At 35.8% G+C, this 26,361-nt stretch overlaps 1 protein-coding gene across 3 annotated transcripts in view; it reads left to right on the top strand.

The window, feature by feature from the left end:
- Positions 1–26,095, top strand: part of cnot1 (CCR4-NOT transcription complex, subunit 1) — a 149,323-nt gene extending 123,228 nt beyond the window's left edge. For 2 of the 3 annotated variants that reach the window (XM_039763056.1, XM_039763055.1), the window contains exons 29-49: positions 72–249; positions 1,712–1,863; positions 11,743–12,039; positions 12,430–12,570; positions 12,653–12,757; positions 13,112–13,231; positions 13,387–13,581; positions 13,664–13,806; positions 15,050–15,158; positions 15,354–15,523; positions 15,613–15,844; positions 16,066–16,314; positions 18,400–18,563; positions 18,758–18,875; positions 18,996–19,097; positions 22,573–22,746; positions 24,029–24,178; positions 24,482–24,662; positions 24,906–25,038; positions 25,360–25,494; positions 25,872–26,095. In XM_039763056.1, the coding sequence (XP_039618990.1) occupies positions 72–249; positions 1,712–1,863; positions 11,743–12,039; positions 12,430–12,570; positions 12,653–12,757; positions 13,112–13,231; positions 13,387–13,581; positions 13,664–13,806; positions 15,050–15,158; positions 15,354–15,523; positions 15,613–15,844; positions 16,066–16,314; positions 18,400–18,563; positions 18,758–18,875; positions 18,996–19,097; positions 22,573–22,746; positions 24,029–24,178; positions 24,482–24,662; positions 24,906–25,038; positions 25,360–25,494; positions 25,872–25,950 (3,327 nt within the window). In that variant the 3' untranslated portion in view covers positions 25,951–26,095. The remainder of the gene's footprint in view (positions 1–71; positions 250–1,711; positions 1,864–11,742; positions 12,040–12,429; positions 12,571–12,652; positions 12,758–13,111; positions 13,232–13,386; positions 13,582–13,663; positions 13,807–15,049; positions 15,159–15,353; positions 15,524–15,612; positions 15,845–16,065; positions 16,315–18,399; positions 18,564–18,757; positions 18,876–18,995; positions 19,098–22,572; positions 22,747–24,028; positions 24,179–24,481; positions 24,663–24,905; positions 25,039–25,359; positions 25,495–25,871) is intronic. The other variant, XM_039763057.1, reaches the window with a different exon arrangement.
- Positions 26,096–26,361: the final 266 nt, after the last annotated feature.

Below are 26,361 nucleotides of genomic sequence, written 5' to 3'. Positions count from 1 at the left end.
GATGTAGCCTGTATGTCCAAAAGATAGGCAACAAACACAAACCAATCTTTTTAATTTTCTGTTTTTTGCAGCTCAATCTCAAATTTGAAATTGAAGTACTTTGTAAGAATCTTTCCCTTGACATCAATGACCTTAAACCCGGAAATTTATTAAAGGATAAAGATAAACTTAAAAATTTAGATGAACAGTTATCTGCACCAAAGAAGGAAGCTAAACCTGCTGAAGAATTGCTCCCCGTAGTGACAACTGGTATGTATCCCCCTTTAAAGATTTTGTATTAATTACTTTAAGCTGCAGTTTTTGGAAATTAGAATTGCATATTAAATCTATACTTATTGTAATTCATTATAAAGCAGGAAATGTTCCTTCCTTCCTGTTTGTTTTTATTGTTACCAAAAATGCTAAATTTACATTAAACCAGGGGTCCCCAACTCCAGTCCTGGAGGGCCCCAGTGGCTGCAGTTTTTCATTCTAGTCTTTTTCTTAATTAGTGCACTGTTTTTGCTGCTAATTAATGTTTTAGTTAAACATTTCTTGCTTCACAAGAAATGTCTTTCTACATTTACACAGATCGTTGTAGACACGGAACGCAAATGAAATGTATATATTTCAAATAACGATATAATATTTTGCTATACAATTCTGGACACCACGCTTCTAGAAAAACAGACTTTAGCTTCCTTGGTTGTGGGATGGTATAGCAGGCTGCCTGCCTGCCAGTTGACACATTTGTAAAGCAAAGGCGCCATTGGTGCACAATTAACTCCGTGATGAGGAGGTGCAAGTAAAATTAAGGTGCTCTGACATTAAAAGTATTTTGGCAGGTTTCAGTGATTCTAGTGTTAAAGCATTTTTATGCCAAAGTTAGGTATTTGAGGAAAAATGCACCCAAGCTTGAACCATAAATCCTTAGGAATCTGTTAATTTGGAAATAACAGACTGTTGCTGACTTTTGTAGCTAAATGGGCATTTGTGAATGTATAAAATTTAATTACTATTTATTATTGTTAATGTGGATAATTCATGTAAATGCATTTGCAATTGTTGTGTTCCATTAGTAAAGATTGAAGGTAACTGAGTCTTAAACTTGAGCCAAGGGTCCATTACTTCTTGACCATATTTGGAACAAGAAGATTCCAAAATTAAATGTGAATGTTGCTGCCTTTTTATAACTGGAGTCTAACATATCTCTGTGCAAATGCTAAAGTTTGAAACAACCTTTGTTAAATATTTTTACGTGATACAGACAGGTTGCTTGACTTGATAAAGTTACATTAAACAAACGGGCAGTAATTTTTCTTAATTCTTAAGGTACAATGTTGATATTCTGTGGTTCCTATAACTTTGTGGTAGCCTTGACAGCAGCCTGTTATTTAAGGGTGTGTAAGCTAGAGAATTGAATAAGTTAAAATATATTTTCTTAAAACCATGTATAGATACTAACAGAAGTTTAAAGCATTGACTATAGTAAAAATTTTATGACCTACCAAAAAAAGATGAGATTTAATATTGAGATTTTTAACACAGTCTTGTTAATAGCTGGGGACTTTAATAATGGTTTATTAATCCCTGTAATAATATTCGTGCAGTATATATCCTTCATGTATTAGGGTGGAGAGGATTTTTGTGTTTTGACAAACTTAATTTTTGACTTAGCAACTTTTGTTTCCTTTGCACTTGTTTTAATCATAATAGCCTTTTTAACCTACAGGAGACTTTCTCCCCTTTGCAGCAGCTTCATCCACTCCTGCTACAACTACAGCTTGTACAACCACTGGTCCACCAACACCTCAGTTCAGTTATCATGATATCAATGTCTATTCCCTAGCAGGACTAGCTCCTCACATCAATATCAACCCCAATGTAAGTTTTATATCTTTCTAGTTCTCTTTTTAGATTTAATTGAAGAGTTCCTTAATTCATCATAACATCAAAATGTTGCTCTTAGTAATTCATTAATAAAATTGGAAGCACTCTTAAGTATTATGATCTAGTACATTTTAGGTATACTTAATATAATCAGACTTATTTATTCATTTTTTGTAAGTTCTTTATGGTATTTCTGATAGTATAAACATCTGAGTGTACCAGAGGCTTGCATCTGTTTTTTTTCTTTAAAAATAAATGATTTCATGTTAATGTTGTTTTGTTTTTTTTTTGTTTTTTTTTAATCAGAATTGACAGCTTTGTTTTTAGGCATACTAAGTAAATGCTGATTGTTGCAGCAACTTTAATCTCTCATAAGTAGATTGATTTTGACTTTTTGCTTATGCTGAATAGAAGACTAGAAAGTATATTGGTGTGTACAGACACACACACACACACGATGGATACAAGAAGTCCACATACCCCAGCCAAAATCTCACATTTTATGTAATAAAAAAAATGAAACCAAGATTAATCCTGTCAGAACTTGTTCCACCTTTACTCGAAAATTGCACTCTATCAGAAAAATCAGAAACTGCTTAGTGAAAAAGGGGGAAAAAAATACAAATCCTGGTTGCATTAGTGTGCGCACCACCTTATACTAATACTTAGTTGAAACACCTTTTTGATTTTATTACAGCGCTCAGTCTTTTTGTGTAAGATTCTATCAGTTTGGTTCATCTGGACTTGGTGATTTTTGCTCACTCCTCCTTACAAAAAATTTCCATATCTGTCAGATTGTGAGGGCATCTCCTGTGCACCACCGTCTTCAGGACACCCCACAGATTTTATATTGGATTAAGGTCTGGGCCATTCCAGAACTTTTGTCCCTGTCAATATTAACTGTTTCATTAGTTTAAATTTTAGTGTGTAATTTACAGTGTACTGATTGCCTACAGGCAGTCTGTGGATATCAAAGCTGCTTCTAGCCTGCACATATTCTTGCATTCACACGTATAGATAACTTTACTGAAGTGTCAAGTTGGTGCCGTGTCTGTGGGCTGATGAAAGGACTTACTTTGATTAAGGGCAGCAAAAGTGTAAGGAAGTCAGATTTCAGGGCTAATTGCTCTTAAACCTTAGGGAAAGTAGGAATACATTTAGTAGAAAATTTCAGTGAGGGGCATTGAAACCGAGATTAAATTTGCTGCCTGGTGAAAGCACCAAAAAATGGTTATCTACAGGCTAACATGAGAGGTATATACCATTATAAAGGGGGGAAAAAAGTACCTACGTACAGTACTGGTGTGTGTTACTAGTGGAAATAAAGACCTAGATGAATTGAGATCTAGTTCTTTATGATTAAAGAAAGAATAAGTATGCTGATAAAGCTTGTATTATCCTACAGACAAGATAAGACCGTTTAGCTTACCTTGTATAAATATAACTATAGCTTGAAGACTGTGAAAATGAATTGGTGATAAATGCTGACTGCTTCCCAGTTTCCAGAGTTGTTTTTTAAATCGACATCAGTTCTCTTGTCCTGTTAAAACGGTTTTTGAGAAAATCTACTTGTAGTTTGTTCCATGCATCTTGGAAAACATTCCAGTATTGTTCTGCCAATTTTGGTAGTCTTGCTTGAGACTATGTTCACAGATAATTCCAGACTGGCTCAATGATGATGAGATCGGGCCTCTAGGGAGTCCTTACCATCTTAAGAACTCCATGTTCTTTTTCCTAGATTGCTCTATAGAACCATGACTTTGTGTTTGGGGTCCTACTCCAGAATGAAGTTGGGACTGTATTTTATAAAAGTAGAGTATTTGTCAGGAAACAAAGTTAAACAATGCAGAGCAAAACTTTAAAATAATGCACGAGTAACATAGGCTACAGTTACTTCTGTATGTAGATGAAAGCTAGCACTCTGAAAAAGAAAAACTGGTGGACAATAGAAAGGGTGGGCTATTAGATACCAACAGTGTGATATGCAAGTTGAGTGCCACAGATGATAGCAGAAGGGTAAAAAATAAAATGTGTGACTAAAGCAAATGGTCTTTTTTTTTTTTTTTTCTCTCCCTTCTATGTAGTTGCCCCAGATGGATAATACTGGCAACCCGAATATCTTTTTCATTAGACCTTCTAGTTTAAGGCAGGGTGTGCTATGTCTGAAGCCAAGCTAGGATGCAGGCAATGTGTGAAACTGTAACTGAAATAGTAAAATGAGCAATGATGATATTAAAAAGTTGATTTAAAAATTGTAACTTTAATGCCATTCTCCACATTACTGTTCAGTGAAATGAACACTGTGTCTTTTTACATTTGTTTGTACTTGTAGTTTGTTTTTCCCTATTAAGTCTGTGTACTGCAAATTACAAAGAAAAGTCTTGTTTGTTTTGATTAGTTGAAGTTTGCCATAGTATTTCGGGGGGGTATAGGGGTGGGTTTTGAAAGCAGATCTTTTATCAGGAATGGATCAAGACATTATGTTGGTTAGATTAGGGCTCAGGATCATCTTTTGATCTTCACCTAATACTGTGGAGGTAATTACATGGAGGGCTGATGACACCAAATTTGAAAAAAGCTAACAAAGATGTCAATGGAGAACAAACACCATCTAAATAGGTTCCTTATGTATGATGCCCCTGTTTCAAGTATGTGGAAAGAACAGATATTTTGTGTCATGTTTTGAGTCCTGTGCATGATTGCAATGAAATTAATGTTTGTTGCCACTGGTTTTATAATTGAGGTTAATCTTTATAGTACTACAATGTTGTACGTATTTTTGTGTTGCCAGCCTCATACTGTATTCTGTACACTCACTACAGCAAAGCCTCCATCTAACAGGGAAATTTGTTTTTAAAAAAAAAAAAATAGGGAATTTGTTAAATGCTAGATTATAACATGTAGTGTATTTTTTAATTCTATAGTAGATTCACCACACTTATTTGTCCAGATGTTTGTAATACAGTAAATTTCTAAAAATCATGATTATTAAGACTTAAGTAGAACTTTTCTCTGTCCAAAATGTTTGGGAAACCTGCCATCACCACTACTTCCCATTCAGAAATGTAAAATGTGGGGAAAATTAAATAAGGGAATGTTAAATTGAGCACCTGCTTGTATTAAGAAAACACCATGTGCAAGTATATGTAAAATCAAAGCAAATAAAATCTTAAATGACAGTGATGAATGATTTAAGAAATTAATGTAAAAACAACCTGAGAGGTCTGTTGTACAGGATTGTAAAAGCATTAAATGTAACAAACTGCAAGCTCAAAAAATATTTAGATGATGGCCCACTGTTATGTACTGCTGCCTTTGTCATTTTTGTAATGTGCTACAATACAAATACAGCTCTACCAAATCAGACAAAATGTCACTGCCTAAATGGCAATGACATTTCTGGGAAAAATGCATAAGGAAATGTGCCTGAGCATTAGGTAACTTTTTTTTTAAAAACAAACCTTTGGTGTGCATAGTTTTAATTGAAGTGTTGTGTTTTGATAAATAATGTGATTACTATGGTTAATCAGTTTTTTCTTTTTGAAAGCTACTACTGGACAACTGAATAAAGACATGAATTATAGCATAAACAGATGATGATTATTTGTCTTATTAGCCTAATGGACTTGGTGTTGCTTGCTTAGTGTTTTATTCACACACTAGACTTCGAATTTTAGATAGCTGTATAAATACTAGAGTTCACTAATGCCACAGTTTGCACACATTTTTGTTCAAAATCACTATTCAATACATTTTCTGCATTTGGTTCTAAGTTGTAAACCAAACACTGGAAAATAAACACTTTTTAAAACACAATCACTGCTTTTCACAATTGGTATTTCACTTCACCTGTATTCATAATAGAGATTATCACATTTTGCATCCATAGCTGTTTTTGAATCATGTTGTGTATATAGTTTTCATGTTTTTTCCATGTGAAAGGTGTTTAGTTATAAGTTGGTTGTATTGTTGCTTCAGTTAGGTAGATTATTCTCCTGTTCTGTGAATGGGTGTAGTGCTTGTAGTGTATGAATTGGTTAAATCTAAATTGTTGTTTTTTGTTAGTTGATAATGCCATTAACATTTGTAGCATTACTAAAGCTAATCTTTAACATTAGAATTACCAGAGCCTACGAATAAAAAACGTAGATCCGTCCCACCTTAAATTGCTTCTTAAAACCGTTCACAGCTCTCCACCAGCGTCTTTTGTCATCTAAATGTGCTGATAAACTCAGGCTGCAAGCAGCCGGCTATTCCATCCCCCCACTGACTTAGAACGTGCACAAACTTCTCCCAGCTCATGCCTTGATTGATTTTTCTGGGAGTGAAGTGGAGTTTTAGAGTGGAAATAATAGATCGTTGTTTGAAACACATGCAATTCATGTCGGTTCTATTTCTACAGTAATCTGTGTAAACACATTGTTAAAACAAACATTTTTTATATTCTAGTAGTAGATGACACAATGTAGGCGCAAACTACTATAGAAGCAATTTTAAGGTGGGACGGATTTACAAGTTTTTTCGTATGCTCTGGTAATTCTAGTGTTAATAAATAAGGGAGATTCTGCTCCCATACTGACTGTGTCTTTACCATTGTATTTTTTTGTAATATATTGTAGGTTTTATATTTTTTGGGGGTTTTCGGCACACAAGTTTTTTTTGGGGAAGGCTATTGCCAGCCATGAGACTGTGAGATGGCAGGTTTCTTCTTCAGGAGCATTAGTGTCTAGTGCTGTGTGAAAGGGGTTTCCTATTTTAGCTGCTTCGTCTTTTCTCAATAGCTTCAACTTTTTCAATTTTAACTTTGGAGCAAGACCTGTGTGTGGCTTGATCCTTGCTATAATTGAGGGGCTCCCAATGAGACCAACCCAGGACAGCAGATGAGTATTAATTTCACGGAATATTGCATGTAACAACACTGCTGTTTTGTCAGGAATTTCTCTCAAATGCCAAAATTCTTCTACCACACAAGTCTGTAACTTGAGCTCATGTACACATTTCAGAGATGGAGTTCAGGGGCAGAACATATGAACACAAGGAAAGGCAACTGAATATTGCAGATGAGATTGAAGCGTGTATAGGGAATATGTTTATCTCCTGTTAAAAATTCGAAAGCTGTTTACTTTTGTGAGCGTCTCTTGCTGGCTATATCTACATTCGTTTTACTCCCAATTTTTTCTCCTTCACTATACTGGATTGTATTGTAATTCTCTTTATATTGGATATTATGTGTGTTGCTGTTAGGAGGGAATGGAAAGAATGGTGTTACTACTGCTTTAAAGGTGCCTCTACACCATGGTTCAAAGTCCACACATTCCTGACTGACTAGCTTTATGTGTAGCTTATGTTTTATATTGTTCTGTGCTACTGGATTTGTTTTTTAAGGATTTATTTGGCTGTGAGAGTGTAAAGGATGGTGAATCAACAGAGGCCTTTAGGGGGAGCTGTAAAGAATCCATATTTGCAATATGTCTCACAAAGAACAGGAGAGATTGTGTCTAAGATGCCAAATAGTAGTTACATACATGTTACACTGTTACCATGTAGGTGTTCCTGGAAAACAGAGCTCATGCAAATTACTTGTATGATAATAAGAAGTAACTGCACTATTTCTGATTTTCGTGTGTTGTCTTCAAGGAGAAAGCTATTGCCAGATGCCTTAGATGCCTAACCACTAATAGCATTGACCCGAGATGCCTGTCGTACTGATGTTTTAACATCCTTGGCATTAATCTGGAGTGTTTCTTGGGTTTGAAATTCTATGTAAAAATGGTTACACTTGAGTTTCTCTTGGGTTAAGCTCTTGCAATCTGATGTAAAATGTTAAGCCTGAATACCACCTCAGACAGTATTCTTTTGCTATCTAATGAAAATATTAAATTGTGTTTTGCCACTCTATTTAAACTCTTCAGTATTTGAGCATGGCAGAGCCAGAATATAAATGAAAAGCTTTAAAGCCAGTTTTAGAACAAACTGAACCTGAACCTTTGAATCAAATGATAGTGATAATGGGAACCGGTAATCAGACGTTGACACAGATAATGAAACTCATGCATGCTTCACTGTATGAAACAACCACATGCTATGCCATAGTATGCAGTTCAGCATCTTCATGGCAAAAAAGGCAAAATGATGGCGAACAAGTGGGAGAATGAGACTTTAACCCTTGAGCACTTTTCACAATTCAGCAACTGTTGTGGTTTGTGTCAGGGGAAATTTGAAAGTCACTAAGCCTTGTGTTGCTGTACAATAACACAATTGGCATGTCCATCATGCCAATATGGCACTAACCTTTTCATGCACAAGCAACTGAAAAAGTGAAAGTTTAGATAGAAATGTGCCTCTACTGTCCTTATTGCGATATGGGGCTGTGGGTCGGTAACAGTTTCAAAATATATCACATGAAGGAAGTTATCTAAATATGTATTAGTACTGCAGTGGACATTAGACAAAATTTCCCATCATATTTGTTAATGTTTTAGTATTTACACATTTCTGTTACACTTACCTTTTTTCGTGTTGTAGAAAATTCAGTGTTTTTTGACTTGTTTTTCTGGGTGTTTTCCGAGAAGTATTCTGGAAATGAAAATATGTGCGAAAATGCATTCTAAAGGGTTAAGAAGCAGAAAACTGTCCATTTTTTTAATGGTAATATAATCATTGAAACATGGGAATAGGATGATCCTGGAAGCGAGTTTTGGGGGGAAGCCATGTTGCATTGCATGACTTGAGTAACACAGTGCCAATTATTAATGCAAGACAAACAACTGTTCTTTATGCTAAGATAGCAAGTTGTTAATTTTATATTAAAATTGCTTGTTCTGGCAGCCCTAATGTGTGTGTTCCTATCATGGAAGCCTGTATGAAAACAGGATTGATTTAGAAACTTGTTAGGTTGAATGGCCAGTGATGGCTGGGTTGTCTTTTTGCCTTGGAACTCCTGCAGTTTATTTTCCCCCTCCATCCTAACTGGAGTTTTTTTGCTTTCTCCTTATCTTGTGAAGCACTTGGAGCTACATTGTTGTATGAAAATGTGCTATAGTATATAGATACTGAAAGCACAGCAGTTATGACTAATTCTTTAAAGACAGTTCTTTTCTTTCTTTCTTTTTCTAAGCTTCATTTTGTCCTTCCAATTTCAGCAGATTGCAATAACGCATTGATATAGTAATGTTATCTACCAATAAAATTAACCACCAGTTAAAGTTAATCTAAGCTAGTTGCTCTTTTTGTATGGAAAAAGTTGTTTGCATGGTGCCTTTCCACTATTCAGCCAATAACTAGTAAGCAAGACAGCCTTTTTGTTGGTAAAATTTACAGATGTGTCCTCAATGTAGCAGTACTCTGAGCACTTCATAATTTGACTAGCATAAGTAGAATTTAACAACATGTAAAGGTCTTGGGGGTCTATATAGCAATAATAACTCGGCCATTTCTCAGCTAGGTACTGTACCATTAGATATCTGAATACTGAATAGCAAAACTATTGCACATAATGTTAGTTACTCTAGTAAACTGCTAGCTTTAGTGTAATGACAAGTGATATGTTGGCTAGCTTACTGGAAGTTTGACAACTTTAGTTTTCTAAGCACTTCTGCTATTAGTTGGGCATGAACTGCTTCATTCTTTTGTGTCTTTTCTTTTCTGTGCTGATGACTTAAAGGTGCATAAAACTCCATATTCCATAAACTCCAGGATTATTTGCAATACACCTCATAGGCTTGGTAAGGATCAAGAATACAGGCAAACATTCTCAGAGTGTAGGATGAATAAAAGCCTTGATAAAGATACACTCACCTAAAGGATTTTTAGGAACACCATACTAATACGGTGTTTGACCCCCTTTCGCCTTCAGAACTGCCTTAATTCTACGTGGCATTGATTCAACAAGGTACTGAAAGCATTCTTTAGAAATGTTGGCCCATATTGATAGGATAGCATCTTGCAGTTGATGGAGATTTGTGGGATGCACATCCAGGGCACGAAGCTCCTGTTCCACCACATCCCATAGATGCTCTATTGGGTTGAGATCTGGTGACTGGGGGTTGGGGGGCATTTTAGTACAGAGAACTCATTGTCATGTTCAAGAAGCCAATTTGAAATGATTCGAGCTTTGTGACATGGTGCATTATCCTGCTGGAAGTAGCCATCAGAGGATGGGTACATGGTGGTCATGAAGGGATGGACATGGTCAGAAACAATGCTCAGGTAGCCCGTGGCATTTAAACGATTCCCAATTGGCACTAAGGGGCCTAAAGTGTGCCAAAAAAACACCCCCCACACCATTACACCACCACCACCAGCCTGCACAGTGGTAACAAGGCACGATGGATCCATGTTCTCATTCTGTTTACGCCAAATTCTGACTCTACCATTTGAATGTCTCAACAGAAATCGAGACTCATCAGACCAGGCAACATTTTTCCAGTCTTCAACTGTCCAATTTTGGTGAGCTTGTGCAAATTGTAGCCTCTTTTTCTTATTTGTAGTGGAGATGAGTGGTACCCAGTGGGGTCTTCTGCTGTTGTAGCCCATCCACCTCAAGGTTGTGCGTGTTGTGGCTTCACAAATGCTTTGCTGCATACCTCGGTTGTAAGGAGTGGTTACTTCAGTCAAAGTTACTCTTCTATCAGCTTGAATCAGTCGGCCCATTCTCCTCTGACCTCTAGCATCAACAAGGCATTTTCGCCCACAGGACTGTCGCATGCTGGATGTTTTTCCCTTTTCACACCATTCTTTGTAAACCCTAGAAATGGTTGTGCGTGAAAATCCCAGTAACTGAGCAGATTGTGAAATACTCAGACCAGCCCGTCTGGCACCAACAACCATGCCACACTCACAATTGCTTAAATCGCCTTTCTTTCCCATTCTGACATTCAGTTTGGAATTCAGGAGATTGTCTTGACCAGGACCACACCCCTAAATGCATTGAAGCAACTGCCATGTGATTGGTTGATTAGATAATTGCATTAATGAAAAATTGAACAGGTGTTCCTAACAATCCTTTAGGTGAGTGTAAATTTTCATTGGAAACTGCATGAGAGTGAAAGACAATTGAGGATGCTGAATGAGTAGCGCGCCATAAAGAACAGGTGAAGAATAACCATGCCTAGTTGCCAGTTCATGTTGACTTTTTTAATGAGGTGTTTCCATGGTGATATCTTCAAACTTCTTAGTGTACAATGTTTTTTTAAGTAAGCCCAAGCAGTGTGTTTAACCTTGATTTGCTGTCTGCCTCAGTCTTTTTGCTTGGTGTTTATTAACAATATTTAAGATTATTTTAATTCAAAAGAAAAACTTACAATAATATACATTAGAATGTTTATGACCATAATTTTAATTTATTTTGCAGTGTTTTGAGTTATAAATATCTAACACTAAACATACTGTACATTTCTTTTATGAAGGTTTAATATCATGGGAATATTGTATTGTGACACGTAAATCACAGTTTGAATTGTATCGTTCAAGCGTATTGTCTCATGCCTAACAGTAACCTTTGAAGCTGTAATAATTGAGACATACTGTCTGTATAACCGGGCATAGAAACTTGATTATATTAAGAATCGTTTGCATAAAACCCTGTAGCCACAGTGCAGAGCCTTACTGACATTGTCTAACAGGATCCAAAGTTCTTTCACACTTGTCATTTTTGTGAACACATTTGAAATCAATGTAAAATAAAATTACTGGTTTAGTTGCACAATTTGTATTTGTGTTCTAATAGTGTTTTTCAATCTTGATTTGTCGGTGTGGTATATCCAAATATTGCTTAGCTTAATTTACCAGTAAAATTTACTTTTTTTTGTTGTTTTTGTATAATCTATCATTTTTTCCCAATAATGCTAAACTGTTTCTTTCTGGTTTGTGTAGATTCCTTTATTCCAGACTCACCCACAACTCAAGCAGTGTGTTCGACAGGCCATAGAGAGAGCAGTTCAAGAGCTTGTCCATCCTGTAGTTGACCGTTCCATAAAAATTGCCATGACGACTTGTGAGCAGATTGTTCGTAAGGACTTTGCCCTTGACTCAGAAGAATCTCGTATGCGTGTTGCTGCCCATCATATGATGCGCAATTTGACAGCTGGGATGGCAATGATTACTTGCCGAGAACCTCTTCTTATGAGCATTGCTACGAACCTAAAAAACAGCTTTGCTTCTGCTCTCAGGGTAAATAATTTTCTTCAACCTTGGTTCAGTTTGAATGTTTTATTACCTTTATCTTTTGTTTATCATATGAAAGTGTTAAATGCTATCCTTTTGGAGCAGCCCAATATTCATAATTATTTTGGAGCCTGTACATGACCTGAAAACTTGAGGTAGTAAATTAGTGTTTTTTTTGTGTTTATGTTTTAATTCACTGGTAAGGTAGCAATACTAACTAACGGTGCCAGAGAGTTGTGATGTGTTACACGTTGGTTAGCATTTGTACGAAAGAAGTTTTATGATTGCATTGCATGGAGATTTTATTTGCATGTCTAATTTAAACCTGTAATTATTTCAATTCATTCATTTAATTTGTATTGATCAGATAATTGATGTTTTGTTACCGTTTTTAAGGCTCCAACTCCCCAACAGCGAGAAATGATGGAGCAAGCAGCAGCACAAATAGCACAAGACAACTGTGAGCTTGCCTGTTGCTTTATTCAGAAAACTGCAGTGGAAAAAGCTGGACCAGAAATGGACAAAAGACTTGCAACTGTAAGAAACAATTCAGTTTACTAGGTGATTCCACACTTAAAGTATCATCTGAATTTGATTTTTTGTTTTTCTTTTAAACCAGGAGTTTGAGTTGCGCAAGCATGCTAGACAAGAAGGCCGCCGTTACTGTGACCCAGTTGTACTAACGTATCAAGCAGAACGCATGCCTGAGCAAATCAGACTTAAGGTAAAGCAAGATTTGAATTTGTACTTTTAAAGAAGCATTCTTGATCACAAAGGTTATTTAGTCTTATCAGTATTCATTTAGTGCTTGGTGTGATTGAAGTTTCCATAATTTGAAATACCGTACTGATTTGCTGAAAGGTTTAGGATTTAGTTATTTCCATTTAATGTTTAAATTATGTCTTATCAACTTTTGTATAATGATATGTCTTTTTAAACACATGCTGTATTTATATGCAACAAATAGACCATATATAGACTTGTGTATGCTTCAGGAAACTTGTTAAATGTTCTTGTCTAAGAGATTCTCCTAACTTCTCCTCCCCATCCCCCCATAACGCCCCCAATCAAAAATAAGGTTGGAGGTGTTGATCCTAAACAGCTGGCTGTTTATGAAGAGTTTGCCCGAAATGTTCCTGGATTCCTTCCTAGTAATGATTTATCCCAACCAACTGGTTTTCTTGCTCAGCCAATGAAGGTATGTTTTTTTTTTTTTATACTACTATCACAGTAGACCTTGTTTTAATTAATGCAGATGCTTTGTATTTAATAAATACAACAGGAAATATCTTGCCTATTTTATGAGGATTCATGCTCTAAAGACTGAAATATTTAGAAATCCCTGTTTTACAGCAACAAGCCTGGGCTACAGACGATGTTGCACAGATATATGATAAGTGTATTACTGAGCTGGAGCAACATCTGCATGCCGTTCCTCCTGCATTGGCTATGAATCCTCAAACACAAGCACTTAGAAGTCTGTTGGAAGCTGTAGTGCTGGCCAGAAATTCTAGGGATGCAATTGCTGCACTTGGGCTGCTGCAGAAGGTAGTTTTAAGTATTCCCAGTTTGTGGTCTGGTCATCAGTTTGGATTTTAGGATTTCCATTAATCTGATGTTCATCATTTAGGCAGTAGAAGGATTGTTGGATGCTACCAGTGGCGCTGATGCAGATCTGCTTCTCCGATATCGGGAATGTCATCTACTTGTACTTAAAGCACTGCAGGATGGTCGTGCCTATGGGTCTCACTGGTGTAACAAACAGATTACTAGGTCAGTCTTGTGTTTTTTTTTTTTTTTAACCCTACTAAAATAATGCTGCATATCTTATTAAAATATGCATTTATGTTAATTTTTCATGGTCTAGTTTAACTTTTTAGTATTTAACTTGCACTATTATTAAGCCTTTATGGCATTTCATGCCATTTTAAGGTTACGCTGTAGTGCGAAATAAAATCTTGTTGACAAATCTGCCTCAGACTACGTAGTAGCTGTTGCATTTCTCTCCAAGGGACAGTTGCATATGTTTGTGCCTAAGCTCCAAAAAAATGGTTTGCCTAGTTTCTGCCTTCAATCCCATTCATTGCACAAGTGTTTTCCTAACACTTGCAAGTTTTTGCTTTTTACTGATTAGTTAATGAACCAAATTAAATCCTTTCAGTGCCACTGTAAGGGGGATTGTATGCTCATGACTATTTTAATCTAGTAACTTTTAGAAGATTATTAAAGCAAACAGAATTTTTGTTTTGGGTAAATGATTGGGGGCAACATTGGTTCAGATCATGTATTAGATCCCACAATGACCATATTAAGCTTTACTTTGAGAAGAACATCCTCGGTGAATTGTGCTGCATTCAAGTTTAGTTTTTAAACCCAATTTACCTAATCTGGAGGCAGTACTCTTAGTGTCTGCATTGCATAATTGCAATACAAGATTTTTATGTTGCCTGACTCATTGTATGGTTTACAATATTTGTTATCTTTTGCATTGAGAGGTAAGTGAATTTTCAAAAATTTCCATTGATCATTTACTTTGTCATTTACTTTAAGCTTCAAAATACGAGCAAATATGAAGATTACCTCAGCTTAGACATGACCTGCTTATTGCCATATATATCAGACATTTTTGATTTCTTAGCGGAACATTTAACATACTAATTGAAAGTCTCTTCAAGTTCACAAAGGTTCTTAATAGTGTAGTCTTCAGGGATTTTAAATCTTGTCACCAGTCTGCCAGTGACTCATGTGCTTTGGTGATTTTTTTATTAGTTTAAAAAATGTTATTCGTATTTGGTAGATAATTTAACAATGACTTATGTTCTACGCATCTTTTTTTTTTTGTTTGTTTGCAAATGTAAATGGTTATGAAAATTTGTCTAGCATGGTCCTGTTGATACAGCCCTTATGCCTAATCAGAAGAGTGTATTTGTGTTCTCTGTACAGTTTAAAAATGCCCAGTAGTTACTAATTAATGATGCATGAAAAATATTTTGATGCATCTTGTTTTAATGTTTAGGTGCCTGATTGAATGTCGTGATGAATACAAGTACAATGTTGAAGCAGTAGAACTGCTAATCAGAAATCATCTTGTTAACATGCAGCAGTACGATTTGCATTTGGCTCAGGTGAGATTAATCCTGTTTACTTCCATTTCTGGGTTTTGTTTTTTTTTTTTCCTATGAAACTACTAATATAATACTTTTTCACTTTTTTGTCATTAATTATATACTTTGTGTTCATTTTTGTGTTGCTTTGAATATTAGAAAAAGTTCTACACATTTCATATTTAGTTTCTGTCCATATTGTTGTTGTATTATTAGTCTATGGAGAATGGCTTACATTACATGGCAGTGGCATTTGCCATGCAACTGGTGAAGCTGCTGCTTGTTGATGACAGAAGTGTTAGTCATATCACAGAAGCAGACCTTTTCCACACAATTGAGACTCTCATGAGAACAAGTGCACACTCGCGTGCAAATGCTCCTGAAGGGTAAGTGGAAAGAAATTAAATCTTGGAAATTCTCTGAGTTTAGCATTCATGACATCTTAACATTTTTAATGTTTTCTTCTTAATTTTAGACTTCCACAACTAATGGAGGTAGTAAGGTCAAACTATGAAGCAATGATTGATCGTGCCCATGGAGGACCCAATTTCATGATGCACTCCGGGATCTCTCAAGCATCTGAATATGATGACCCGCCAGGATTAAGGGAGAAGGCAGAATATCTCCTGAGAGAGTGGGTGAATCTGTACCATTCTGCGGCAGCTGGCAGGGATAGCACTAAGGCTTTCTCTGCTTTTGTAGGACAGGTATGTTTATTTGGTAACATATTCTATATACTCAATATGAATATTATAGGAATTTATAGGTGTTGGGAAGCACCTGCTTTAATTTTAATGTACCTAGCAGTATAAACTAACAGAAGACCAGCCTTTATGCTGGATATTAATGACATTGAAGAATTTGAAAAAAAATACCTACTCTGATTGTTTTGTTTCACTTGTGCAGAAAATTTTTTTTTTTTTTGTAGATGCACCAGCAAGGAATTCTCAAAACAGATGATCTGATAACCCGATTTTTTCGCCTGTGTACAGAAATGTGTGTAGAAATCAGTTATCGTGCACAAGCAGAGCAGCAGCACAACCCTGCTGCAAGTGTTGCAATTATCCGTGCCAAATGTTACCACAACTTAGATGCCTTTGTCAGGCTTATTGCACTACTAGTCAAGCATTCTGGAGAAGCTACCAACACTGTGACAAAAATAAATCTTCTTAACAAGGTATGCAAGTAGACCAGTTATGGTTTGATATCATTTAAGGTTGAAACCTCTGCAGAAAAATGAATTCTGGAAATCTGGGTTTAATTCCTTGAATTTAAGTAATTTAAGCGTTAGGTTTTCTCATAAAGATGGCCCTTGGGTTACAGTTTTCCTTTCCTCAATCTCCCTGCATCTGTAATTCCTAGCGTGATATGTCTGTGATATGGACACTTTAAACGCTGGGGACTATAGTCCTGGACAAAAACCAAGATCCAGGCCTTTAATGGCCTCTTAGGCACAGCTATTAGCAGTGTGTCTGTTTGCAGAGAGAGTGTCAACCTCGTCAAGATGTTTTCTTACCTTGGCAGTGACATTCATGTCTCTGGTGACTCTTCCTATGGACAGATTGGGAGAGCATGGTCAAGAGGTCATTGGAGGGTCAAGGGTGTGTGGTGCTCCCAATATCTTTGCAAAAGGACAAAGGTCCATGGACGCTATCCAGTGACCTGAGACAAACACTGGACTCATTTGGTACTGTGTCTCTTTAGAGAATCTTTGGGTACTAAGCCACATTACCTGCATTGTGAGGGAGTGTTGGTTACAGCACTATGGACATGTTGTGCAATTCCCTGAGGGTGATCCGCCTCACAGGATCTTTATTGTAGAGGACCTGAGCCACTGGACCAGGCCAAGGGGACAGCCATGTAACACCTGGCTGCAGCAGATGGCCATTTCTGGAGAATGGGACTGGACAGTGACTGCCTGGGGAGTTGCCAACCGGAATCCCGAGCTGATTCATCGGGTGGAGGGTGCAGCAACACACTGTACCAGTGCATGCTCCCCCACCTCACCTGAACTATAGCTGTACTTTGTTCTGCTCAGTGAACCAGGCTACTGCCAATTGAGCCCCTTGTGTGTCAGGTTATTGGGTTGTTGTGTCACTGAATATAACTGGCAGCTCACACATGTACCTGAAAGTGCAAAGACGTTGAAAATGGTGACAAAGTATGTAGTGCTCTTCCCCACCTTAAATGTGTTTTGTAGATATCACAGGCAGTTGTGTTCTACATTGCTGAAGTCATATTTAATTTAGATTAATTTTACTACAAGTATGAACATTTTCTGCAGTGAGTTTTTTGTTGATGTTTTTGATCAAGGGTGAACTCTTTACTTCCTTGTTTGTGAACGTGAGCTGCATTGTAATTTTAAACAGAAAACCATGTTGTGTGATTTATAATAATGAGCAGCTGAAAAACTTTATACACAACAGCTGTTTCATGTACAACCACACAGATTTACAAATTTGTCTAAAATTAAAATACTTGTCCTAAGCGGTTTCCTTGAAGTCAATGATTAAGTACATTTATATCAAGTTCTGCAGGCCTCATGCAGCTAAGGTTGTTCCTGGCAGCTCCTGGGATAGTAAATGTAATCACTTATAGCTTTCTTTTTATTAATTGCAACTGCAATGAAGATTAAAGAACCATTTACTGTGCAGGTTTTTTATAAGAACCCTCTTTCCTAATAGCCTAATACAGAACAATGGTACTTTTACGGAAAAATCTGTTTAGTGTTAGTGGTTGTATATCAAGAAAAACAGCGAACATTTCGGCATGACCAATAAAAAAACACCTGTAAGCATTTTACAACATAATTCATGGTAGCATATAATATTCCTAAAGCTTATGTGCCACTCTAAAACATTTTGTTGTGTGTGTGTGTGTAGCTGTCTTGACATAAGAACAAAATACTTAAAAGGGTCTTTTAGCCCACCCTAGATCTGCAATCCCAATTTTGCAGTATATCATCCACTCTAGTTTAGAAGGTCTTAAAAGTAAAAGTATCGTCCATAATATTTTATTCCATTCTTAAGGTTGTTGGTGTGAAAGAAATTTTCTGATATTTGTACAGTTTACCCTTAAACTACCTGTCTTAAAGCCTGCATTTTGTTGTTAAATTCATCACCTTGTGATGCTGGTGACTTCATATGGTTCAGTTTTTAGAATGATGTTTTTCCGGTTTCCTAATGGCTTAATAAATTTGCTGCAGCTATGCCCAAGCAGATGCATACTAGAGAAAAATTTAGCATTCTGTTTTTCCACACAGGTTCTTGGTATAGTTGTTGGAGTGTTAATTCAAGATCATGATGTACGTCAAACTGAATTTCAGCAACTTCCTTATCATAGAATTTTTATTATGCTGCTTTTGGAATTGAATGCACCAGAGCATGTTCTGGAAACCATTAACTTTCAAACGTTAACTGCTTTCTGGTGAGTTCAAGTTTTACATCAAAAATGTTACTTTTTTTTTTTTCTTCAGTTGTTGGCTAATGTGGTAAACATCAAAGACATGTAGCATGATGTAAACCTATATGCACTGATTTAATGGTTCTCTATTTTTATTTTGCACATTTTTCTACACTTGTAATACAAATTCTTATATTGCTGTAATTTTTTTTGACTAGCAATACATTCCATATTCTGAGGCCAACGAAAGCTCCTGGTTTTGTTTATGCTTGGCTTGAACTGATTTCTCATCGAATATTCATTGCTAGGATGCTGGCTCATACACCGCAGCAGAAGGTAAGAAGGGCAGAATTTTAAAGAATGTTCAAGTTTTACCTTCAAGTTTAGCAGTTTTCCTGTTTTAGAATATACATAACCTTTCATGCTTTTTACTGTTTCATAACTTTTCTTTCCAAGGGTTGGCCAATGTATGCTCAGCTGCTAATAGATCTTTTCAAATACTTGGCTCCGTTTCTGCGGAATGTTGAGCTGAACAAACCTATGCAAATTCTATATAAGGTAAGATTATATAGTTAAGGTCAAATAATTGTGTACAATTTTAGATATGTGTTTGTAATTTCTGAAGTCACATTTAAATGAACTCTTGATAGAACACATGAGTATAATTTCAGCATGAGATGATTTAATTGCACCAGTAGCTTGGTATTTCTTAATACGCTTTTAAGTTAATAAGGTGTATCAAGTTAGTAAGACTCATCTAAGATTGCCAGTTTAAATAGGTCTGTTATTTCAACTTTGGCGGAAAAAAATTAAGGTTATCTATTCGTCAAAAGAATGAGAACAATTCATTTTCCTCTTGGTATTAAGATGTCAAAAATGTAACCACCTAAATGCATGAAATAATACTCTTGTTTGTAGTCATTAACATGCTGTTAGGCAAAGGTGCACTTTTGAAGATGCAACGGTTAACAAAAGATGGGTTTATTTAAATCGCCAATTAACTTCTAATCATTTACAATACAACTGTTGGAAATTCAAAAGATTTGATGTGCATCTAAATCCATTTTATGGGATAGACTTAAGTCTGACTTTTCAACTGCTTTCAAGATTTCCATATTTCATAGGTAGACATTTTTCTTTTGAGATTGTGTGTGAATTTTGAAATGGTGCCAATCCATGTTTTTAATATTATGAAGTTGTAGGTGTGACTTTTTATTTTGAACTGTCATACAAAGCAGTGAAGTATTATTTGTCTCTTAGATTTATTTAGTCTTAGAACCAATTTATTATATAGGTTATTCCCTTCTAATAGTTATGTATACTGAAACAATTCATGTTTAATCACCTCTGCATCATTATTTTAATACAATTTGCCCTCTCTAAAGTAACCTTACATGGATATGAATTTTGAATAGATTAAATAAATTATAGACATTTTCCCGAGCGTATTTAAAATCTTTAGCACAATAGCATGCGAAACAAAGAATAGCTAATACAAACAATATAAGGTTTTGCAGTATACTGGCAGTGAATAAGTACAAAAAAAAAAAAAACTCGGCTCTTTGTTCCTCTGCTCTTTTATGCTCTGTATTGGCACTGTAGACTAGAGGGATTTAGATCTGGGAAGACACAGGTGAGTCAACTTTATTCTTGCAGTGCTGAGAGTGCAATTGTTGCATTGATAAAGATATGAGAACATTTTTTGAAAAATAGGTTGTATATAAGAAGAATTTACCATGAAGTTTATACTTAGCACTAAAAAACTTACACTTCACTAAAAAATCTCATACAGTTAGAAAAGAGAACACACATGTTTCTGTTATGTCATGTTTTTTTAAACTGAGTTTTCTATCGAATCATTACAGACATTATGGTGCATATGCATAGTGGCATTAAGTGGCACAGCCCTCTGACCCCACCAGAAACCGAGGAAAAACATGTCTCTCGAGCCTTTTGAAATTCCTACATTAGTACAGACGATATATGCAATAATCCACGTAGCTGGGAAACATTCAACCCCCAGTGCAACGAGTTGTTTTGTTTCTACAAGTAGTGGTAGGAGTCGGATAACGTGACTTATTAAAGGAGCCACTTCTCTGGTTGAATCTCTTGTTCTTTTACCATTTGCTCCCCTCTTACCCTTATCCTGTCACTCAGCTCTCTCTAGTGAGATGCCCTAAGCCCACACAGAGTGTTTTTCCCCCCAAGACTTCACCCCCACTACCCCTGCAGTAGCAAGATGTGTCAAATATCAATGTATGTCGTGATTTAAAACTAACCTATGATCCTTCAGTGTACCGTAGATGATGTATTCATGTGTGTTAGTTACTGTTATCACTTATTATGTTTATTTGATATTTGGCCATCAGCCTTCACACATACAGTTCATGTCTACATTTTGTTTATTACTAAAACATGAAAAACTTTTGTTTTAACAATGTGTTTATAGACACAAAACACATCCCAATTATTTCCTCTTACAATTTGGGTAGCTCATTCCCAGATAAACGATCAAGGCAGGAACTAAGAGAACCTCTTGCCTGTTCTGAGGCGGAGGGGAGGATGCTATAGCAGGCTGCTTGGGCTTATCAACACATTTAGAAGACAAAAGATGCTGACGGAGTTGTGTGAAGGGATTTAAGGTGTGCTGGATTTACAGGTTTTTTTTGCTGGCTGTTGTAATTCTAGTGTTAAGTCACCCCGCCTGCTCTCTTGATCATATATTCTGCTTCCCACTAGTTACAACCTATTGAAAACATGACTGGTGGAGGGCTTTTTTGGTTGCGGATGTGTGCATGGTTCTACCCTGTCCTCCAAACTGTCACTTGAGTATGGATAGATCATTTTTCTTAACTTCAAAATATTAGTTTACCTCAGAACTTGCTCCAGCTCACTGTGCCTGCACTTTATTAAGAGCACTATACAAAAATAGACTTCCCTGTGCCAACCCACTGTCAAAGTATTGACAACTAGCTCTGCTAAATGTCTAAGGCTGTTTTGAGGTCTACACTGATTATTTAGATTTCAGAGTTAACGTTTGCAGTGCACCATACAATGGGTTTGTCTGTTTTATATTCAATTGGTAAAAAATGCGTAAATGTTAGTGATGTGCTGTCTTTTAAATGACACCAAAGACACCATCTTATTAGCTTTGTCTTATCAGCTGTTAACAGGACTGTGGTGGTTGTACTTTAAAATGTGGCGGTTAACAGTATTTATACATTATAAACAATGTTAAAGGAATACTTCACCCAAAAATATTTTGTTACCCCATACTACTATTGTGGTTGCCAAAAAGAATTAATCCTGTTTTATTGGAAAACATACATTTCAAAGATTCTGCTTGAATAGGACTTAATATTTGCCAATGCTGGACAACAGCTATCAAAGTGAAAAATGTTTATTGGTGGATTTGGCATGTAACATATGTTTCATAATATACATATGAGTTTACATACGAGTTATCCATTTGTATTTTACACAATAGGCAAACTTTTAGCATTTTTTGCTAAAATACTAAAACTTTCAGAAAACTTGCCGTACAAGATAAATAGGAAAGACGTTTTCCTCTAATACTGTTCTTTTACTTAAAGGTCTGACTCTCTAAGTTACTCAACAATTTAACTACCTCCAGTGTGTCCAGGGTAGTTCACGAAGGCAGCATTCGTGATTAATGCAAATCTTTAAGCAGCCACAGCGTTCTTTTAACCACTAACAGATGAATCATATGTTGAAGTATTAACTTTTGTACTGGAGGGGGATATAAGCCATTTTAGGAAATAAGTTGACTCTTCTTCAGTTTTGTACATGGCCTTTGTGTTTGCAACACAGTCTACATTCTACTTAGTCAACCCCACAGGCATTTACTGTATATACTTGGACCACTTAACCTTGTACTCCCTGGATGTAGTCAAGGCAGCCTTCCTTTCTATGAGAATCCACCCCAGTCTCCTTTTATTTTCAAGTATTTAGTTGAGAATATGTCATCCTCAATATCAGCAATATGAGCTGATTGATCTCCTTTTATTCACAGGGTACTCTGCGTGTGCTATTGGTTCTTCTTCATGACTTCCCAGAATTCCTGTGTGATTACCATTATGGGTTTTGTGATGTGATCCCACCTAACTGTATTCAGCTACGGAATCTTATTCTCAGTGCCTTCCCACGCAACATGAGACTACCTGACCCTTTCACCCCCAACCTCAAGGTACTGTGTTTTTTTTTCAGTTTTTTTTTTTCTCTTCTTTCCTTAGGAACACTCAAATAGATTAATTACAGTTCCTTCCAGGTTTAGAAGATTTACATATTTATTGATAATCATGTAACATTTAGCAGTGTTATTCAATAATTGTTCAACTGCTTTGTTTGCTGCTTATTTTTAGTGATAGGGAGTAGTTTAAGCACTTTGATGGATTTTTGTGCGTTTAACGTATTTACTGTGATATTCCTAGTTAGACATGCATCCAGTTGTCTTAAGTGATTTGTTGTGTGAGTGTATATATGTGTGTGTGTGTATATACATACACAGTGGGATGCAAAAGTTTGGGCAACCATGTTAATAGGCATTATTTTCCTGAATAAATCGTTGGTTGTTGCAATAAAAAATGTCAGCTAAATATATCATATAGGAGACACACACAGTGAATGAAGTTTATTGGATTTACAGAAAGTGTGCAATAATTGTTCAAACAAAAGGTGCATAAATTTGGGCACCGTTGTCATTTTATTTATTCCAAAACATTTAGAACTAATTATTTGAACTCAAATAGGCTTGGTAAGCTCAGTGACCCCTGACCTACATACACTGTGTGTGTGTGTATATGTATATGTATGTGTGTGTATGTATATGTATATGTATATGTGTATATATATATATATATATATATATATATATATATATATATATATATATAGTGTGTGTGTGTGTATGTATATAGTGTGTGTGTGTGTGTATGTATATATGTGTGTGTGTGTGTGTGTGTATATATATATATATATATATATATATATATATATATATATATATATATATATATATATATATATATATATATATATATATATATATGTATATGTATGTGTGTGTGTGTATATATATATATATATATAATAGAGAGAGAGAGAATATGAATATGTTGCATAAATAAATCGGTCCTTCAATCGCCCACTACACTCATCTGACACAATGTAGGACTCTGCCAAAAATGTTTTGATGCTTGATTACTGTTTGGCAGCAAGCTGTGCAGCATCCTCAGTTTACCTAGCTTATAGACAGGATTAGGACTTGCTGCACCTGACAGAAATGGTAATACTTAAAAGTTTAAGTATTGACTGTCTTAATGTTGCAGTTTATAGTTTTTAATCAGAGTCCCATGTTTCATTGTTAGGATTAACGCTCAAAGCAATCAAAGGGAATATGGCTTAATATATACCATTATACAATCAAGTCATCATATTTTAACGTATTGATAAAATTATTTTAATTTTAGGTGGATATGCTGAGTGAAATAAATATTGCACCTCGCATTCTAACAAATTTTACTGGAGTAATGCCACCTCAGTTTAAGAAGGATTTGGATTCCTACCTAAAAACACGTTCTCCTGTCACCTTTTTATCAGAGCTACGTAGCAACCTGCAGGTATGACTATGAACCAGTGATATATATTCTGTATATGCAATTCATGGGTGCAGTATGTGCTTTGGGAGGTCAGGAGATGTTTCTTTGCCTGTCCTTATGTGGCTAATTACAGTTTTAAGTAAGCATTAGTGTGTGTGTCTTTTTCTTTTTGCCTTTAGATCATTAGATTAGCATCATTTCTGCATATTTATAAAAAAAAATAAAAAAAAAACACTGTCCTAGATGAATAATTAAGAGGTCATATTTTAATATCCATAAAATGAGTTCCACTTGTTTGTAAAATAACAATTACATTTTTTCCAGGTTTCTAATGAGCCAGGTAATCGCTACAACATACAACTTATCAATGCACTTGTATTATATGTTGGAACTCAAGCTATTGCACACATCCACAACAAGGGAAGCACACCATCAATGAGCACTATAACACACTCTGCCCACATGGACATTTTCCAAAACCTCGCTGTGGACCTGGATACAGAAGGTGAGCTAAAGGTTGATTTGTATGTATGATTGAGCTTTTACAATGCACTGCTCTGGATCTGCTGCTTCATATTTGGCCACATGTGTAAACCAATATTAAGTCTTAACTAGTAGAATGCTAAATTAAACCTTTACAGTGTGCAAGGTAATTGTATGTGTATATTTCATTTTGAGGTGTTTAGATCAATTTATTTTTAGTATGAAATGTATTCAGTATTTCACTTTGGTCCTACTTTTGCTATAGGACGATACCTTTTTCTCAATGCAATTGCCAATCAGCTGCGCTACCCTAACAGCCACACTCACTACTTCAGTTGTACTATGTTGTATCTCTTTGCTGAGGCCAATACGGAAGCTATACAGGAGCAAATCACCAGGTTAGTAATTTTACTGTTAGTCTTGCTTTTAGCTTTGTAGTTTTCTTTTTAAGCTGAAAAATGTATTCTATGCAATATTGCATTTCTGGAGCATTATATGGCCACATTTTCATAAGTCTTAGCACCCTTCTTTCCTGATTAATGCCTTTACATCTTTTACATTTAGATCAAGTACATTTGAATATTTTTATTTATAATTGCATGATTTGTTTAATGTTTAAGATTTGTAAATGAGGGGCAAGGTTACATTTTATCATGTTTGTTTAGTTCCTTTCCGTTACTAGCTGTCTTATTAACTTCTTTCTCAATTTTCTCCTTTAGGGTCCTACTTGAAAGATTGATAGTAAACCGGCCGCATCCATGGGGTCTGCTTATTACTTTCATCGAGCTAATAAAAAACCCAGCATTCAAGTTCTGGAACCATGATTTTGTTCACTGTGCACCAGAAATTGAAAAGTAAACTCTTTTATAATTCTCCATAATATCCGTCTGAATCTACAGATGTGTTAAAACTGATTCCAAGAGAGACAGTTTTGTCAGAATTGTTATGAAGCTTAACAGTATATTATGCATAATTATGCTAAAGAAGTGTTGCTTGAGAACTAGCACATGTAGAATTCCACCTTACCCTCAATGGATGACTATGTTGACCCCTTCACTTATGAATGAAGTCTTATATGCGGCCTTAATATCTTCAGTAGAGAAAAGACAATGCAGTTTTGGCTTTGGAAGACTTAACATAAACATAATGTAGTGGTTTTTTTTTTTTTTTTTAATAATAAGACTGATATGGTCTCTTAGTCAATAACCTTTTTTTTTTCTTTTTTCTTAAGGTTGTTCCAATCAGTAGCTCAGTGCTGTATGGGACAAAAACAAGCACAGCAAGTAATGGAAGGCACTGGTGCCAGTTAGACAATCAGTGGAATATTCTGGCAGCATAAAACAAACCTCCTCTCAGCCTTTTGTATCCCACACTTAAACTGACATTGACAGCTCTTTCAGCCTGCCTCAGCAGAAACTATCTTGACTGGAAGCTAGAAAATGTCTTTTTTTTTTTGTTTTGTTTTGTTTTTTGTTTGTTTTTTTTTATATATAATTTATGGCCAAAATGAGTAAGGACTTTAAGATTTATTTTTAAATTTAAAAACAAATGCTGTGAATATAATTTTGAACTTAAATGTAAATAATTGGGAGGGCAGGCTTTCAAAACTGGACTTTTCAAATAGTGTTGCAGATTGACAGATGTCTGGTACTAAAACCTGTTTTGACTGGGTGGGTTTTGGGGCAGCTGCTGTTAAATTATCTGGACAACATGTCCAAACC

This window comes from Polypterus senegalus, chromosome 9, assembly GCF_016835505.1.
Source record: "Polypterus senegalus isolate Bchr_013 chromosome 9, ASM1683550v1, whole genome shotgun sequence".
Taxonomy (NCBI): Eukaryota; Metazoa; Chordata; class Cladistia; order Polypteriformes; family Polypteridae; genus Polypterus; species Polypterus senegalus.
Note: the sequence above shows the minus strand (reverse complement) of the source record. Positions and strands in the feature narration are given on the sequence as shown.